Source organism: Megalops cyprinoides, chromosome 6 (genome assembly GCF_013368585.1).
Source record: "Megalops cyprinoides isolate fMegCyp1 chromosome 6, fMegCyp1.pri, whole genome shotgun sequence".
Classification (NCBI taxonomy): domain Eukaryota; kingdom Metazoa; phylum Chordata; class Actinopteri; order Elopiformes; family Megalopidae; genus Megalops; species Megalops cyprinoides.
In genome coordinates this window covers 28068197-28085034 of record NC_050588.1, presented here as the reverse complement: position 1 = coordinate 28085034, position 16838 = coordinate 28068197, and the positions used below count along the sequence as shown (strand labels likewise).

The window sequence follows — 16838 nt, the reverse complement described above, 5'->3', positions numbered from 1 at the left end:
CCACGTCTTTGGTGGCTGAAGGCTATTCAGAGGAGATCTACCCCTGTCCCCTGATAAGAAACCCTGCGGCATGGAGAGCAAACTATTCTGAGGGTATCACATAGTCATCGACTGCCACTGAGCAGTCCCTCATTGGTGTAAATGAGGGCAAGGCCAGAGATCGCACTACATCTTGACTATGTGCAGCTGGGTCTCAAACTACTTCTCACAGGGAAATGCAACACTGCTGGCACAACACTCATTCTAATACATAAAAAAATCAAAGTGAAGACTGTTGCACTGGCTCACATCAAGCATTTAGAATTAACAACTGTACAGTGTGGCCATAGTATAAAGTATATTATACATTTCACATGTCCAAGAGCGAACTTATCAATCTATTTTTGGGTTGTCTCTGTTGCAGCTCCTCTTGGGTTACAATTGAAACTGAAATAAATATCACCATTTACATGTAATTGTGAAATAAAAAAGGATTAAGGAAGGATAAAGGATTTCCTACCAAATACTGGGACTTTATGACCACCCCGTAAATAAGCCTTCAAATGAAATCGCTCACATACTTTGAAATTTGAGCATTTTCCAATGCTAGCCCTTAAGTCACGATCAGGTAAAGACAAACTCTCTTATAAAGTATACACATGACACTTTAAGAGAAACAGGGGCATGGCACTAGGAAAAGACAGGGGAGACATTACCTTTGAAGACATAATTGCCTCTCGACTGACACACTGACCATCATTTAACAGTATCCTTATTACCTCCACCAATGACACCTGGAGCAGAGGCTGTGTTCACCACTGTACAACTGTCTGACTCTGAATGGAATGGCTATGAAGGTTATGGAACAGGATACAGCTCTGCTTTAAACTAAGTGAAATGACTGTGGGGAAAAATACTTGGACTTGGCTTCTACATACTTATCATGACAGAAGGGGGGGGGGCATGCAATCTGACTGCCCCTCCAGTTTGTTAGATTTACAACATCTGAAGTTGCTTTCAGCTAAACATGACACAGGCCTTCAGTGCTTTGAGATTCAGAAAGGTATCAACATTTATACCGTATACCCTGAAATGTAAATGAAAAAGGAGAACACATGTAACAAGTTCAGGGTTGGTTATATACTTATGCAACACTTGCTTTTAACACACTCTAGTGGTCAAAAACAGTCAGGTTCCGATGTTATTTATTACTAAATAAAATAAGGTTAATTGTGCTTTTTTTCTTCATACAAAAGGTATAAACTATTCCAAAAATAAATTATGGCACAAGGTTAACTTTGAATTTCCGGTGATCAACCAACTGAAATTTGATCTGTGCCGATTTTGACTGAAATAGTATACCAAGATAAATACAGTCCATTCGTGCCCATAGGGACGTGTGAAAATCCAGGCACAGCAGGAGTACAAGGGACCAGTTGGTGCTCCATTCAGCTTCTTTGTGAAGCCTTCAGTCTCCGCCTTGCATCCTTGTGCTTCTTCCTGTACTCCTACAAAAACAGACATTCACAACAATGACTTCTTCTTTACAGTCTGTACAAAGAGAACTTACATTATGGCATAACTATACAGCGCATTAGTGTAGTTTTAGAGTGGTAATTTAATGGAGCTTCGTCTAAAGGCAACAGAGCCTAATTATGATATGAAAACACATTCGAGTAAATACACATAATTAAACTCTGTCAAAGGTGCAATTAGAGGCTTAGGTTCAGCTGAACGACTGCATGTAGTAGTATGTTCCCACATACCAGTGATGTGAGAGGATGTGCAAATGAACACGGCACTTACCTCAATCAATGACGTTCGCTGCTCCTCCCAGTGTCCCCTCTGATCTTCCAGTTTTGCTGATCTACAGAACATTTTAGGTCCCTCTTGAGGAGGCAAACCGTGAGAAAAGAACTGTTAAAAAAGCTGGACTTCCTGGCTGCTGGCGCAGCATTAACTCATTTGCAAAATGGAGGCCAGCAGTTACTGTAGTGTTATACAACTGTTTCATCACATCGCATGGTTTATAAGTTTAAGATAACTCACAGTTATAGGACGGCCTCCTTTTTCTACATATATTTTAAATGCATAGCTGACAAGAGTGCATGTGGCCTCATGTTCATACCTTTTAACCGTTCATCATCTTGGAAGAAAAAGAAGAAGGTTTTCTTTGCTGCCACTGGTGCTCTATAAAAAGACAAAAAGGAAAGAAAGAACATTGCAAGCGGTGTGACAAAGGCAGAAAAATGAATCTTCACTGATCTGTGGCATATAAAGCAGCATTACTCTGACACATTGGCAGGGGCAGACTGATCTCCTGTTCCCTCTTCTGCCTCTTCCTCCTCCTCTTCCTCAGAGCTGCTGTCCTGGAAGCAGGGGTTCTCCTGCCATGGTACCTTTGCTCCCTTCAGAATCTCAATCTTGTAGTCATCTGAAGCAGAACAAAATTCAATTCAATGAGCGTGCATCACATAACCACTATGCACCTTGCACACAGTGCCTGACAGAGTTAATCATGTCAAACATAACGTTGAAGGACTAGAACCAAGACAGGAAAGATATGCTATTCTTGCATTGGAAGCAACTTTTCTGCAAGATAGTGACATCATGTCATGTGAAGGTCTTTAATGTCGTGGGTGGTGTAACACTGAAAGTGACAATAACAGTGCACGGGGGTAATGATGAATGTAAAACCTTGAACAAATTATCAGAAATGAAAGCTGTAAAATGAACCTTTCACAGTGGTGTCCTCTGCTGTGTCATCTCCGAAGAATGAAAATTTGAAGCCCGCAGATTCCGCTTTCTCATCGCTCGCGTTAGAATGCTGCACAGTGAGCTGTCCAACTGCAGCTTCCTCCTCTGTAGTTTGGTCCACATTCTCTTCCTCCTCCTCCTTATCCCAGGCAACAGTCTGTTTTGACTCAGTGTTTTCCTTCTGAGACCCAAACACCTCTTTCAGGTCCACAGCCACATCATAGAAGATCTCTTTGGACACCTCAGGGAGCTTCTCTGCTTCCTCTCGCTTCTTGCGTCTCGCAGCCTTGCTGCAGTAAACAAGAGAAAGTTTCTGCTTAAAACGGATTCAGGCTTGACCCAGTGAGAAGATGATTTGTTCACTGTAATCTACTTCCTGCTGTCCTCAGATTAAGCAATTATGGTGTTAAGTGGAACTAGGAAAACACTCAGGAAAAGGCTCTCAACTTGTCTTATTACCTCTCTTTCTTGGGTTCCTCACACTTTGTTTCAAAGGCAGAGTGCTCTTCCCGAGTAGGATCGTAGTGAAGGGCAGAAATATCTCTGCAGAAAGACAAAAACAAAAGTAAGTGGAATAGAAACTGACATTTCATCTACAGCAGAGAGCCTGCAGAAGTTACATTATTGCCACTGTAGATGCCCTTTGTAAGATGCTCTGGAATAGAGCATCTGCAAAATGTGGATAATGTAAATGCAATGTAATTGTTATATTTGCATTCCTTCAGAGTGTGCTTAAATTTATGAACATAATCATTGACTTTAGCTTTTGAGAAGCCTTGTTTACGAAACAGAACATGCAACATAACGTCACAGTGTGAGGGCTAATGGCAGTCCTTGCCTGAATGCCTTGCTCTTTGTGGTTTCCTTGCTGGTCGCAGCACTGCGAACATCAATATTCAACAAACTTTGTAAGATGTCTAGGTTCTTCTTTTTTTCCTCTTCAAGTTGCACTTCCACACCACTGTGAGCAGCCGTCTCCTCTGCGGAAGAATACTCAAGTTTGTTATATTTAAAATAAATTCTAATCATTGTTACCATCATCCTCATCATCACCAAACAACATAAGTTTCAGGAGGCAACTAAACAGAAAAACTTGTAAGTTGTCATACAACAAAGTGAAACGATTGCTATAAATTGAAAAGCCAATATCACAGCCTCTTTTGCATGATACTGTCCTTTCAAAAGTATATAAGGACAATTTTAAACATTGTGTTATTTCTTTGTAGACATTATAGTTAGCAACCTTGATGTTTTTTGCTCTAGAACACTGACTTGCTTAATAGCAGAGAGATGTGATCTTGTCTTTCAGGATGACACAGACCTTTACATAGGCACGATCACTATCATACTGTGGTCTAGCCACAGTGTAAGCTACCAACATAACAATCTACAGCAAATAAGTTTTTTTGACTCCCAGTTGTTATAATAATTAATTCAGGGACAGAAGGTTAATAGTACATCCAATAGGGTTCTTTCTGGAGTAGTAAACTAGTAGTCACCTCTTTTCCAATGGATTGAGACCTTTTTGATACCAAGTTATTTGAGGGAGGTGAAACTGTGCCCAGTGCTTAAATGAGCTCACTAATTCATGCTTTTAAATACCTTTGTGTTTTCTACACATGTGCAAGTATATGGGCATTTAATCACATAGAAATTACATGTGTATGAGGATGGTGAAAGAAGGTATTCTTAAAAGGTGAAATTACATTGTGTACACTCTCCTTCTTTATAATTTATTTCTGGGGCATCATCCAGGAACATCTTATCCTTTGTGGGGGATAATTATGATTTTACTAGGCTTTTCAGGCTGGGAGGGCGTCTCTTAAAAGCATAAGAAGGAAGCAATGAGACTGCTTGAAAACAGCTTGCACTTAATGGCCTAACAATATGTCAGCACTGAGGAACTGCAACGATTAGAGTTTGGTCAAATACTGTATCCTTCTCTCATATTTGTTTTAATGTCTGGGAGCAATAACTCAGATTCTAATACCTCTGAATCAATAGCATGCTCTGTCCCATCCCAGCAGCTTTAAAATTAATATAAGAGAATGTGTAATGTACAGCAAAAGTATCTTGACACAGCAATGTAAGCCGTACAAGTATTATACAAGTGTAAATGTATGAACAAATCATAAAAATCCTTTGGACAGTAATGCACATTTCTTTCTTCTATTCAATTCCACGCATTCATTATGTCACTATTTTCACATTTTGGTTCTGATTTCTGATGGCTTGTTTATACGTACAGGCCTATATGACAGGTACAGACCCAACAAAAGATCTCACTGTGAATTTCATTAAACTCTGCAGAGATAAGTCTTTTCAGTAGAACCCTATCTTAAATAACAATTGTCTGGAACAGAGACTAAAGGATCCCAAAGCAAAGAACAGGTTTTGTTTTATTTCTGTACTTCCAGATGGCATGTTTAGAGTTTCCTCATAAAGCGCGAGCCCCTCCGAGCCTCACCTGGAATGTTTGATTCATCATCACTTTCAAGAAACCGTGAATCCATACGGAATCGCTCATCCGTTCCAAACCTGGACTGCAACTGCATGAGCTGGAGGGCAGAAGAAGGTGCAGGGTTCATCAAAAGAAGACAGAAATAACTGTACATTAAAGCATACTGATATATTCCATCAATCATGCCTAACTAAATCAAGACTTGAAACATTTGTCCTCAGTGTGTGTTTAAAACAAAACAAGACCTTACTTTCGAATGATTCAGAACAGCTTGCTCACTCACCTTCTGTCCTGCTTTGCCCTCAAACTGTGGTTTAATATGGAACCTCTCGCCATCATCCTCCTCCTCGTCTTCACTGCTGTCAAACAGTTTGCCACCTCCTTGCTTTTGAAATTCCTGAAAAAAAAAAACAATTTTTCCTTTTAAAATGCAATTTTAACAAAATGAATTACACTCAGCTGGAAGCGGGTCGCAAATTCCATGGTTATGCAACAGACACCTGCGGCATCAAAGCCAACAAAACATGCATTGAACCTGCTTTTACAAAGGCTAGAACCTGTTTACCTGACCTGGTTAAAATGCAGCCAGCACGAACCCGGGATTAAATTCGAAAGTTAAAGTTACTACATGAAAACCCTGTGGGCCTGGCGTACAAACCTTGACTCTGAGCTCCTGCGTTTCCCCAGTTCCAGGTCCCTCTTCGCTGGAACTCTCAGATGAGGACTCTGAGCCCTTCTCAAACAGGTTCACTCTTGAGTCGCCAGGTCCTGCTGCGCTGTGTTCAGCTTCCCCTTCACTTTCATCATCCCACTCAAATACAATGTGTTTGCCCTTGCTTGCTACGGGTGTGTCCTGGGGAAAAAAAAAAAAATGTTAGCAAGAAACAAAAAAAGCCCAGTGCTTTCATGCATCCCCTAAGTGAAGTATCATTCGCATTACAGGGGATTTATTGGACCAGCACAACTTACCAAAGTAGAGAGAGCACCTTGAATGAGCTTCTTCTGCTGCTCTGCCTCTTTCTGCCTCTGTTCCATGGCAGCCAGGCGTTTCTGGTTGTCCTGCTGCTGTTTCAGAGCGTTCTCCAGGCCGGCGGTTTTATGGGAAGGCTGCTTTAATGATTCTGTATTGTTCTGCGGCTGCTGCGAGGACGCGCTCTTTGAGTCTTTTGGTGCGACTTTCTTTTCGACCTCCACTTCTTTAGCACTCAGTGTCTTTGCACCGGGTGAGCTGCTTTCAGCATTCAGGGTCTCAGAAAGGTTCAATGGAAGCCTCTCTTTGGGAGCAGACATATCCGTTTTTCCTGCAACGTCAGAATGCCGTTTGGGGTCTTCAGCTAACTCATCTAGATCCTCGCCACCAGAGCTGCTGGAATCTGAGTCTGATTCTGTGCTTTCTGATTTGTTGGATTTTTCCAAGATATCACTGTCTGTCCTCTTTGTTTTCTCATCTTTAGGTAATGACAGACTGTTAAGTCCTTTAAACGGTGGTAGCTTGGACACGACTGTGTTGCTCTCGTCTTCTGAGGCACTGAAGTCAGATGATGCCGTGTGCGCCACTTTCTGTTTCTTAACAGATTCTGTCGCCTCACATTCTCCCTCACCTTGCTTCCTCTTCGGAGAGAGCCCTGTTTCAACAGCAGATACAGCTCCCGAAAGAGCTTTTGTCCCCATGAAGGCAGGCAGACTCAAGGCTGAGCTCTTTTTCCTTTTCTTTTTTTTCTTGCTATCACTTTCCTCATCGCTACTGTCCTCTGCCAAAATGGCAGCCAAAATCTCCTCTGGAGAATTGCCCTTCTTTGCTTGTAGAGGCACATAGTCCTTACCCTTAGAAAATGGAGCTTCAGATGTTTGTCCAGGCACAGCTTGTGAATCAGATTCCTGACAATCTCCATTGTTCTCTCCTTCAGCAACAGAGCATTCCTTTGCAAGTTGTGCCAAATCTGCTAGTGATATCTCCAGTCGTTGACAGTGGGCCATCACAGTATCATAATCCAAATCAGAATCTTCACACCCCTCTGATGCCTCATCATTGCTGGATTCAGTTAGACAGGGCGATTCTTTTGGAAGGACTTCACTGCCAGTCTTACGTTTGCTTTTGCCAGGTTTAGACATGCATTCACTGGTGTCAACATTTTGATTATTCAACACTGATTTTTCAGTTTCTTGCTGCTTGTCTGCAATATTTGGAGCTTTACTCTGGGTGAGAATTTCATCAGTATCTGCTGAGTCATAGTCTCGACCATCATCAGGGTCCTCTGAGCTCCTCATTACAAGTTCACCCTTTGACTTCTGGCTGGCCCAGAACATACTGGTTTTGACAACAAAGTCATCTCCAACCACCTCCAGGTTATCCTCATCCTCTGCACTCATATTTCTGCTTTGTGCGTTTTCTTGAGCTACCAACATACGTATTTCATCATCAGAATCAGGCTCGCTGTCAAACACACACACTGATTTGTCTAGCCTTTTTTGGGTGCGATTCTGCTTGTCACTTATTGGACCATTTTGCCCAGACATGTTTTGCATTATCAGAGTGCTTGCACCCTGGCTGACTTTGCGCGAGATCACCCGATTTTTCTCATGGATATCATGAGATTCCTTGTCTTGTCCATTATATTTAACTTCAGAATGAGAGTTTTCCAATTTTTTACATGGCAAATCTTTTCTCATCTTGGCAGGACGTGCTTTCTGCGGGGGAAACTCTCCTCTTCTTTTCTTGCTGATTTCATCATTACCTTCCAGGATTTCCCACGTGAGCTGAGACACTGGGGTCTGGGCTGGAACTTCAGTTGTATTTTCCAGCTTTTTAATATTGTGGCTGTGCTTCGATGGGTCATATTTAAACACGTTAAAAGGAGTTAAGGTAGTGTGACATAAATTCATATAATTTTCAGCAATGTAACCACATTCAGCTCAACTACTTATTACAGTATAAATTCATTTTTACAATATCTACAATACAGGTCAGGACATAAAAGTGTAATATTTACTATGTAATCTTCCATGAACACAATTTAACATGACGGAACAGAAAATGAAGACTCAGACATCTTAAAAATATATTACACCCCCTTTCTTACTGCTCAGTGGATGAATCATTTAAATTAGGTTTTATTGCAATTTATGTTTCGCAGAACCATGACCACTTTTTACAAAGTGATGTTCTGTCACAATTACTTTCACACTTACATAACTGTGAAACAGTAAATGTAATTGTGATAAAAGTACCACTGTGATAGAAGTATCACTTGTGAAAATGATACTTCAACTCTAGATATGACAGCTGCATGAAAGGTCATAATCAAACCTTCCTTTATCAGGGACAAAATACATACAAAAGGATATTTTGTTCTTGCCGTGACCTTTAAGATGAAGGACTGGAAGAACACGCCCAAATTTACTCACAACCCAGTCCTGCCAAAGAAAAAACATACATTATCCACAAAATGCGTAAAGAGAAACTGAATGGGGAAAGAAATAGGGTATATAAGAGAATCACATTTAAATTAATAGGAAAAGTAATTGCAATCTCGTCTAAAATTTAGAACTGGTTTACCATACATAACCTACAAGGGTAGTTGACATTTTGATTGGCAAAGACCTAGCTTCTTATGCAGCATTAAATAATTTTCTTTGTGGATGCTCTTGTCTTAGGCAGTCCCCAGAGCTTATATATGAGATACATATACAGCCACACATGTACGGGCGCAATTCAGGTTACACTTGCTCAAGAGTGCAGTGCTGCAGCTCATCCAGAATACAGAAAGTCCAATTTCTAAACCACAACCACATCTAAGTAATTCACTGTTAAACAGTTAAAATGCATTTAATGTTGTGAAACAATATTTTTACTTACACAAACATACACACACATTTTTCCTCTCATTAGCTGAATACACACACACATACACAAACTATTCTACTGTTAATTCTCTGGCTGTGCAGCAGCCAAAATCCACCACTTTTCTGCACTGCTATTTTTTATGAGCAGAAGCTCCATGCGTACCTTATGGCCTGGGATCTCTGTCCCTGGCACTGCTGCTTTCATGTGGAAGTTCTCCACTCCAGCCTTCTTAAAGGACTCCATTAATTTGTCTTTGTGTTCAACTCTTGGAGACTGACTCTTCTCAGTTGCTTGTTGCCGTTCTTGAGCCAACCTGCAAAAGGGACATCAATTAATTCACTGAATACAACACCACTTCCTTCACTACACATACATATACATATAGATATATTTTATATCCAAATTAGTTGTTTTATGCTGGAGAGCTCAGGTCTAGATGTGACCCCTCTATGCCCTGCAGTGCATTTTGTTTGACTTCTCAATGCACCACAATCAATGATGGGATTAAAGGTAAAAACAGACATTTATGTGCACTGTGTGCAAATAAGATTTTAAAATGACGCACCTGTGTAAAAAGCTTTCCTTGGCAATTTCAATCTGCAGCGTTCCACCTTTCCATTTGGATTTATTTAATACAGTCATGCCTGACAAATGGAAATTTAACATAAATCATTTTAGACAAATGCGGTTTTACTGTTGAGTTCACAATGGCTGTTAATCATTGCTGAGATGAATGATTTGTAGGAAACAAACAAGCACACAAGACTTACATTTTTTCAAGTCTGCATCAGAAATGTTTATGTTGATATAACCAAAGGTCTTCATAGGCATTCCTAGAGGACACAAATAATATATATAAAGTATACACACTTTACCAAGTTACGCTGACACACTGTCCATCCCTTAGACAATGTTGGGCTCTTACCTGTTCCATCTTTCCTGGTTACAATTTCGACATCTAACACTTCCCCAAATTTCCCAAATCTGTCCTTCAGATCCTTCTGGGAGATGGCGTGACCCAGTCCACCGATGTACAAGCGCTTCATAGCTAGATAACTCACTCTCTCCCTGCGGTTCAGAAGTTCCAAGGTGGTTGGCTACGCTCACTTCACAAGTCTATGCTTGAAAGAAGGAGAGCAAAAGGTCACAGATACAGTTTAACATTTTTTGGTAGGTAGATTTCTAAACACCTCTTCCTATGGATATTTGGGCCAGCTGGATTCGTCTAAGGTAAAGACTACCCTAGTTCTAACCTAGCAAGCTAGCCATCTGTACCTAGTCAGCTACTGACAACAACAAATTTCTTCCTTAACTGGCAACTTCACAGCGCTCAGCCAAATCAGTACCATCAGAGTACTAATACGGCATTCAACGTTCAGATATATAATTGCACAGATTCTACATCACGTTTATATTTTTCAGAACTCACATGTATGCCATGGCGAACGTTGCACTCACAAGAAACAGTCCCTCCAGATTTACACATACAGCAACTTTAGTTCCGATGCTGAAGGTTCCGTCTGATCTACTGCTCCAGGGCAATTGGCGTAACTACCTCTACCAGAAATGTGCCATTTGTGTGTGTATGCATTTTCCTTTAAAATTAGGAAAACACATATTTAAATGAAGTTATGGTGTTAAGGACACAATATTCGAACATTTTAATGCTTGCAAATCGATTAGTGGTATTTCGCTAGCTAGGTGCGTTAGCCAGCTAGCGCAGAGCGAAGTTGAACAGGCACAGTATGAAGACATGATAGGGAGACCCCAGGAAAACATACAGCGATCAGCCCTCCTTTGTATTTTTGTTCTTATTTGCCCACAGTTATTATATTTTACATACTATTAAGATGTATGAAATATTGTTTATAGTTGTAGTTATTTTTCAAAGTCATACTAAAGAAGAATACGAAAATGTTATAACCCCCCCTGCTTGTGTGTTTTATAAAAATGGTAGATCCCACTCTTGGCGCGACATGTAATCCGCTTTGAACAAGGGGGAAGTAAGTTTGTTTTTGCTGTATTTCGGAACATTATCTGTATTTATAAGGTTTGTTGATCATTGCCTTTAGGTAAGCTTCCTAGTTACCAGACTGGTTTTATGTTACATTTCCCCATGATTTAACTGTTAGAAAAATGTTCACTTTATTCACTTAGCTAATTTTGTCATTTCATACAATGGCTTTCACAGGTAAAGCTAATGTAATAAATTCTGTTTTGTTGTAACGCTGTACTTATTGTTAGCTGTTAGCAGATCGAACACAACTGCTAGACAGCGATATCTTAAAAAAAAAAAATTAAACACATCAAAGCTGTATGGGCTGCTTATTACCTAACTATGCTATTGACGATATCTTTCAGTTTTATTCCACAATGAAGAAAAGCGTGGGACAAGTGTACGAGAAGGAAATCAAATTGCTGCAGGAGGAAATTTTAATGTTACAAAGTCAACAAGAAAACAATGAACGAGAGATCACCTTGCACTTCAAACAGGACATGCAGTTGGCTTTGTAAGTTTCCTTATTCCTTATAAACAAAGTTAACATATTTTTCATTGTGTTGCACGGTGTATTTTTAAAGAAGTCTTTGGATTGAAATGTTCGGGCTTTGTTTCTATATTTAAATGGTTTAAAAGTAAATGTTGGAGATGACATCAAAACTATTATATGTTTCAGTACATCCAAGGCCAGCAAATCAATAATCGATGTCAGAAGTGGAAGCAAAGACACAGTCGCAACCCTAAAGTTAGAACTTGAGAACCTAGAGGAAGATCTGACCCAGCAAACCAAAATCAATGGAATAGTCCTGACAGACTGTAAAGTGACGACACTGGAAAAAAGTAAGTATATTTTTCAAAGATGGGCATATAGCAGGTGACCATACACAACATATTTTCTCAGTGCAGAGCTGACTTGCAATGTGCAAAGAAAGGTGCTTTAGTCATTTCATCCATCCTTTGTAGGAGCTCATCTAGTAATGTGAGATTCATAGCTGCTGTCAGTAGACAGAACACTAAATTAATCTACTTTAGAGCACCCTGTTGTAATGCTACATGGTGTTTTTTTTTTTTTTTGGTTAAAAGGCTTGGTAAAATTAAAAGGTGCCTTAAAAATATTTCAGGAAGTGTGGAAGTATTCAACCAATGCCTTTGCATTGTGTATGTGGCTTTATTTAGCTATGTCCTATAAAATGCCCCTAGGGTACTCATCACAATCCTACTAGATACTCATTTTTAAATGGCTTGCTGCCAGCCTAGAGTATTCACATGTAATTTGGTGCTGCTACGATATAATAGAGTGCAGAATATATTACTGAAATCATAACAAAATCAAAGATGGTACATACATTTTTGCTATTTATAATCATGATTTTGAAATGTAAAAGATGAGTATACCTAACTTTTTAATCACACCTTCAAGGACACAAATATACCAGGGCTGAGACCTTTAATGTAACACCGATCTGTGGATCAAAAATGTGCAGTATCTTAAAAGATGCCGGTGTAGGTATGAAAATCAGCCAACAATTTCTTATGTGGATTACAACTGACACAGAATGACCGTATGTTGTCAGTCAGTGCTTACTAGATAACCAACAAAATTGCCTCACAACGAGAAGAGAATGTTATGCTCAGAATTGCTAGAAAATTTCAAGGATGTTGTGGTGACATGTCTTATGAGGAGTTAAATGGAAGGGTTTATCGTTGAGTCACTTAAAATGGTGTTATGTCATGAGTTACTCATCTGTGTTTTCAAAATACCATTTTTACCTTCAGAGTCTTATGAGCTGAAAAACTCTGGATTTGGTATGGTAAAAGCCTTGGTATATCATTCATTTTTTTGTAGGTTAAAGGATATAGATAAAGATAAAAATACCAGAAAAAGAGTAACTGTTATAAATTTCAGTTAAATAAAGGTATAGGTCTTACTATTAAACCAATTTTTTGTTATAGGTAAAAATTTCATATGAACAAATGTTATGCTGTTATGTTAGATACATTAATTTAAAAAGGAATCTGAAATGGATCATGCATACTTAAAAGTGCTTAACTAGTTTTCAGAATATAACATCAAAAATATATTCAAGACAATAAGCAGTTTAAAGGTTAGTTTTTAGCTTCCTTGTTATAAGCCACCACTGAATATTAACCATATATAAACATTAGCATTGCCTTGTATTTTGTCACACCGCTACATATTTACCGGCTTTATCCAATAGGTAACACCAAGACTGTACAACAGCACAGGCTTTCTGGTCACTGCTATTACCTGGCCTTCCAAATTGAATTTGAAATCACAGAAGTGCAGGTAAGGCATGTTTTATGTATTTTCATGAGTTGTTATGTCAAGATGTGTTTCTGTCAGTTGGGATTATTTAGCTGGTCTTAAATTCAGTAAGCTTCAGTTAGGCCTACATGTCTTGCTCATGCCTGCTCTAAAAATGCATACAGTTCTATGAGGGATGTAAATAGCCCTTACAATGCACAGCAGCACCAACAGATGGCTTCCACTGAGTACACTAACCTGCTTCTAGTGAAACATGGAGTGTCCCAAACTGTGAGTGAGTGGGTGCTTGTTCCACCCTTACTGAACCTACACAATACATTCATGTGACTGAATCAGGTCGAGATTAGGTTTTAGTTAATAGCTCATATGATTCTTTTTGGGGGAAAAAAGATTTGCCAGATAGATTATATTGCAGACAATATTTATACCTATTGTTTAGGATTTTTGAATAATATTCCTAGGTGTAATTTTAATGGTTGTTGTTACCAGAGTTATCTCTGTTACCAAACACCAGGGGGCAGCATAAATCTATAGATGCATTATGTAGGGTGTAAGTTGTCATATTCTCATCCAGCATGTATATATTTGTCGTGTTAAATGTGTGGAGTGTCAAGGAATTGAAAAATGAATGTACAGAACATGTTGAAGTGTTATTGCTTTTATGCTGTGGGCAATGAATAAGCAGAATTTACCATCCACCTTTCAGACACAAAATTGAAAATTGGCCCCACACTGCAGACCTATGTTCTATGTTTAGAGACAGATACTGAATGAATGCCTGTTAAGGTGTTATTGTATACCAAAATATCTGTTCTTTTTTTGCTTTTACAAAAAACAAGCAGACTGTGGAAATGATGCATTATCCATGTATGTTTCTGAGATTTGGCAAATAATTTTAAATTTTTTAACAAAGTATGATTTTATCAATACATTCTCCCGGAAAGACAGTGCAGTCTTCTAATCCATAATGCCCTCTGTTTCATGTGTAGGAGGACACCAGTGTCATAAGGAGTGTCACTGACCTCAACATTGTGGTGGATGGCTGTGAGTTCAGTGATATCAGTATGTTTGTAGCCGGGTAAGCATTGTATCTGATAATGACTAATGTTTGCTTTGCTTTTATGTTTTTTTACTTATTACTCAGATAATGGGCACAGTTGTCATTGTCAAGGTGTCATTAGTGATGTCATTAATGTGATTCTTGTAATTCTCCATGTAAGCAATGTTACTTTTGGCCAGTAGAGGATCTTATCACCCTCACTTGAACACAGTTAAACTTGCTTTAAAGTGTTGGGTATATAAATATTAGAGTGTGTAGTAGCTCTACTAATATTTATGTACTACACAGTGAGCATAATACAACATTTTATTTGTTTAAAGTCAATGCATATGTTAATGCAGTAACTAGGATCTCCATCTACTGGCTGGAAATTTTAAAAGAAACACCCCATAAACAAATCCATGTATTTGATCTTTCCAGCAGCACCCCATTTCCAAAAGCCTGAAATTCTTTTATTATGAACAACAACGCTGACAAATCAAATGTTAATAAGGTGCTGCTAGTCTGAGTTTGACTGATGCTGTGGGGGTCCATTTCTGTATAGAAAACTATTTTAATCATTTAACCATCTTTATAGAGGGCCTTTAACAGCGCTAATGCCAGTTAGTACAGATGTGATATGCTGCAGCTGGCCTTTCTGGTACAGTGGGAGTGTCAGTTGAGTACTGTATTTCATTTCTGGAAGGGAGAGAAACTAGTTGCCTGTACCAGTAATTCCCAGCAAAGAGCTCATAATGAAAGTCATTGTTTTCTAGCCATGAGGACTAAGACTGTCCTGGGTTGGTTTTCAGATGCTCCATAGTCGTCTTTTATTCTGTAGTTGCATGACTCAACTTTGAAAGGCAATGTCTGGACAGAATTTACAAGATTTGCAATTTGATATGCCGTGTGATATGCATCACAATTACATCCATGAGTGAGAGACCCATTCCAAAGCCCAGAAGAGAGGCTCATTGAGCTGTTGGTGAAATAGTATAAAAGTTGCCTAATATTGCAACAGATGTATTATCTTGTGTGGAAAGGACCTTCATCACTTTATACACTTGTAGACACACCTCTATATGAATAGCGTGTGTCCACGGGAACAATATTCTTTGGGGGAAAAAAACAAGTTGTTGTGAATGTCATTAGATTTTTATATGAAAAGTATACATTTTATACTATAACATAGTACTAAGGGTTTAAAGGAATTACATGGGATTATTTCAATAGGTATGAAAGGTCCACTTTGTTATTAAGAGCAGTTTTCAAGTTATGATTCTGTGCCTTTGCCCTTAACGCATATGTGACTTGTCATAAGAGACTTGTAAGTTCCTCTGAATAAGAGCATCGGCATAGTGAATAAATAAACCTAGGATGAGCCTTTAAAATGGGGCCCTTTAAGTACTGACTTTAATAAAGCTGATATTAACTGGGATCCTGATATTTGTGAGGACATTAACAGACCTCCACAAACCAGGTGTTGTTGCATGTGTTTATATATAATTGTGTAAGTTCAGAACCTGTAAAAAGGGTGGTAAATATTTTTGAGATCTGAGGTTTCTCTTTTGACTTTTTGTTGCAAATCAGAAACTATATGTCTACAAAAGTTCCTGTGCTGTCTATTGATCTCATCTCATCGGTGATAGAAGGAACTAGATTTAAGCCAGTTACACAACTGCTTCAGTATCTCAGGAATATGATCTGAGTAACATACTGTAACTGTACATTACACAAGGCGTAGCTTGGGGGCTATGTGTAGCAAAGGACGAGAGCAGTCACCCCACCCAGCCTTGAACCCGGGTCTACAGGGTACCAAACTGCAGTTTTGACAACACCAAAGAGCCTGGCTCGAGGCTGGGTGGGGTGACTGCTCTCGCCCTTCGCTACACTATGACTGGATCTGGTGTTTTTAGCCATCTAGTGATGGTAACGGAGCTTTTTGGGATAGCTGCCTGCTTAGAAAGTGATTGAGTGATTCATTTACATGTTGACAATATGCTCAATACTTGAGACTGAGGAACATATTCCTAATAAGCTGAATGCGCATGAATTTTTAAGTATTTCATTACTAATGAGCCATTTCCATGGTGGGTATTCAGGATTAATGGAAATATAAGGATGTGTAGTCTCATTCTTTTGGAGGTAGCAGCCATAAAAGAACACATTGACTCACAGTAGTACATTACTTTTCCGTTTAGCTATAAATCAGGCAGTGACCAATTGCGTTGATCATAACTCAGCATTCATAACATATGAAACAGTTAATGGTAAAGCTTACTACTTTACATTGTCTTACTTGCAATGTGCACTTATGTAGACCCATAATCAAAATGTTAAAAGCATTCCAGTTATGTAGTTTATGTAAATGGAACATTAGTCATGTAATGTAGTCAATTCGTTCCGTTCTGCTTGGAGTCTTTAATTATGCCGTCACTTACGCTGTCTCTCTCTCTTACTCTTTTATTATGA

The 16838-nt window shown here is 39.1% G+C and overlaps 2 protein-coding genes across 3 annotated transcripts in view; one reads left to right on the top strand and one right to left on the bottom strand.

Moving 5' to 3' along the window:
- Positions 1–10512, bottom strand: nol8 (nucleolar protein 8). Of its 2 annotated transcripts, XM_036532369.1 has the most exons (17): positions 10471–10512; positions 9967–10157; positions 9812–9874; positions 9607–9685; positions 9204–9354; positions 8543–8611; positions 6167–8044; positions 5856–6050; positions 5481–5594; positions 5204–5294; positions 3575–3716; positions 3196–3279; positions 2716–3026; positions 2269–2413; positions 2108–2169; positions 1786–1868; positions 1–1487 (listed from the first exon to the last, which is right to left on the bottom strand). In XM_036532369.1, exons 2-17 carry the CDS (start codon positions 10085–10087, stop codon positions 1428–1430), a joined length of 3648 nt encoding a protein of 1215 aa, XP_036388262.1. In that variant the 5' UTR covers positions 10088–10157; positions 10471–10512; the 3' UTR covers positions 1–1427. The 2 variants fall into 2 exon arrangements, with proteins under 2 accessions (XP_036388262.1, XP_036388263.1); XM_036532370.1 differs by lacking the exons at positions 1–1487; positions 1786–1868; positions 2108–2169; positions 2269–2413 and having other exon boundaries at positions 2849–3022.
- A 555-nt stretch (positions 10513–11067) lies between these two features.
- LOC118779598 (centromere protein P) overlaps positions 11068–16838 on the top strand; it is an 86834-nt gene continuing 81063 nt past the window's right edge. Inside the window, exons 1-5 of the mRNA XM_036531771.1 lie at positions 11068–11113; positions 11403–11551; positions 11717–11880; positions 13260–13348; positions 14317–14405. Coding sequence (XP_036387664.1) covers positions 11415–11551; positions 11717–11880; positions 13260–13348; positions 14317–14405 — 479 coding nt within the window. The 5' untranslated portion in view covers positions 11068–11113; positions 11403–11414. The remainder of the gene's footprint in view (positions 11114–11402; positions 11552–11716; positions 11881–13259; positions 13349–14316; positions 14406–16838) is intronic.

Excerpts from the sequence above, each read along its gene's own strand:
- nol8 (XM_036532369.1), bottom strand. The coding sequence starts at position 10,087 with ATGAAGCGCTTGTACATCGGTGGACTGGGTCACGCCATCTCCCAGAAG. Across the intron at positions 3,280-3,574 it reads ACAAAGAGCAAGGCATTCAG|AGATATTTCTGCCCTTCACT; the intron begins GCAAGGACTGCC and ends GTCTTTCTGCAG. Across the intron at positions 1,869-2,107 it reads AGATGATGAACGGTTAAAAG|AGGGACCTAAAATGTTCTGT; the intron begins GTATGAACATGA and ends TGCCTCCTCAAG.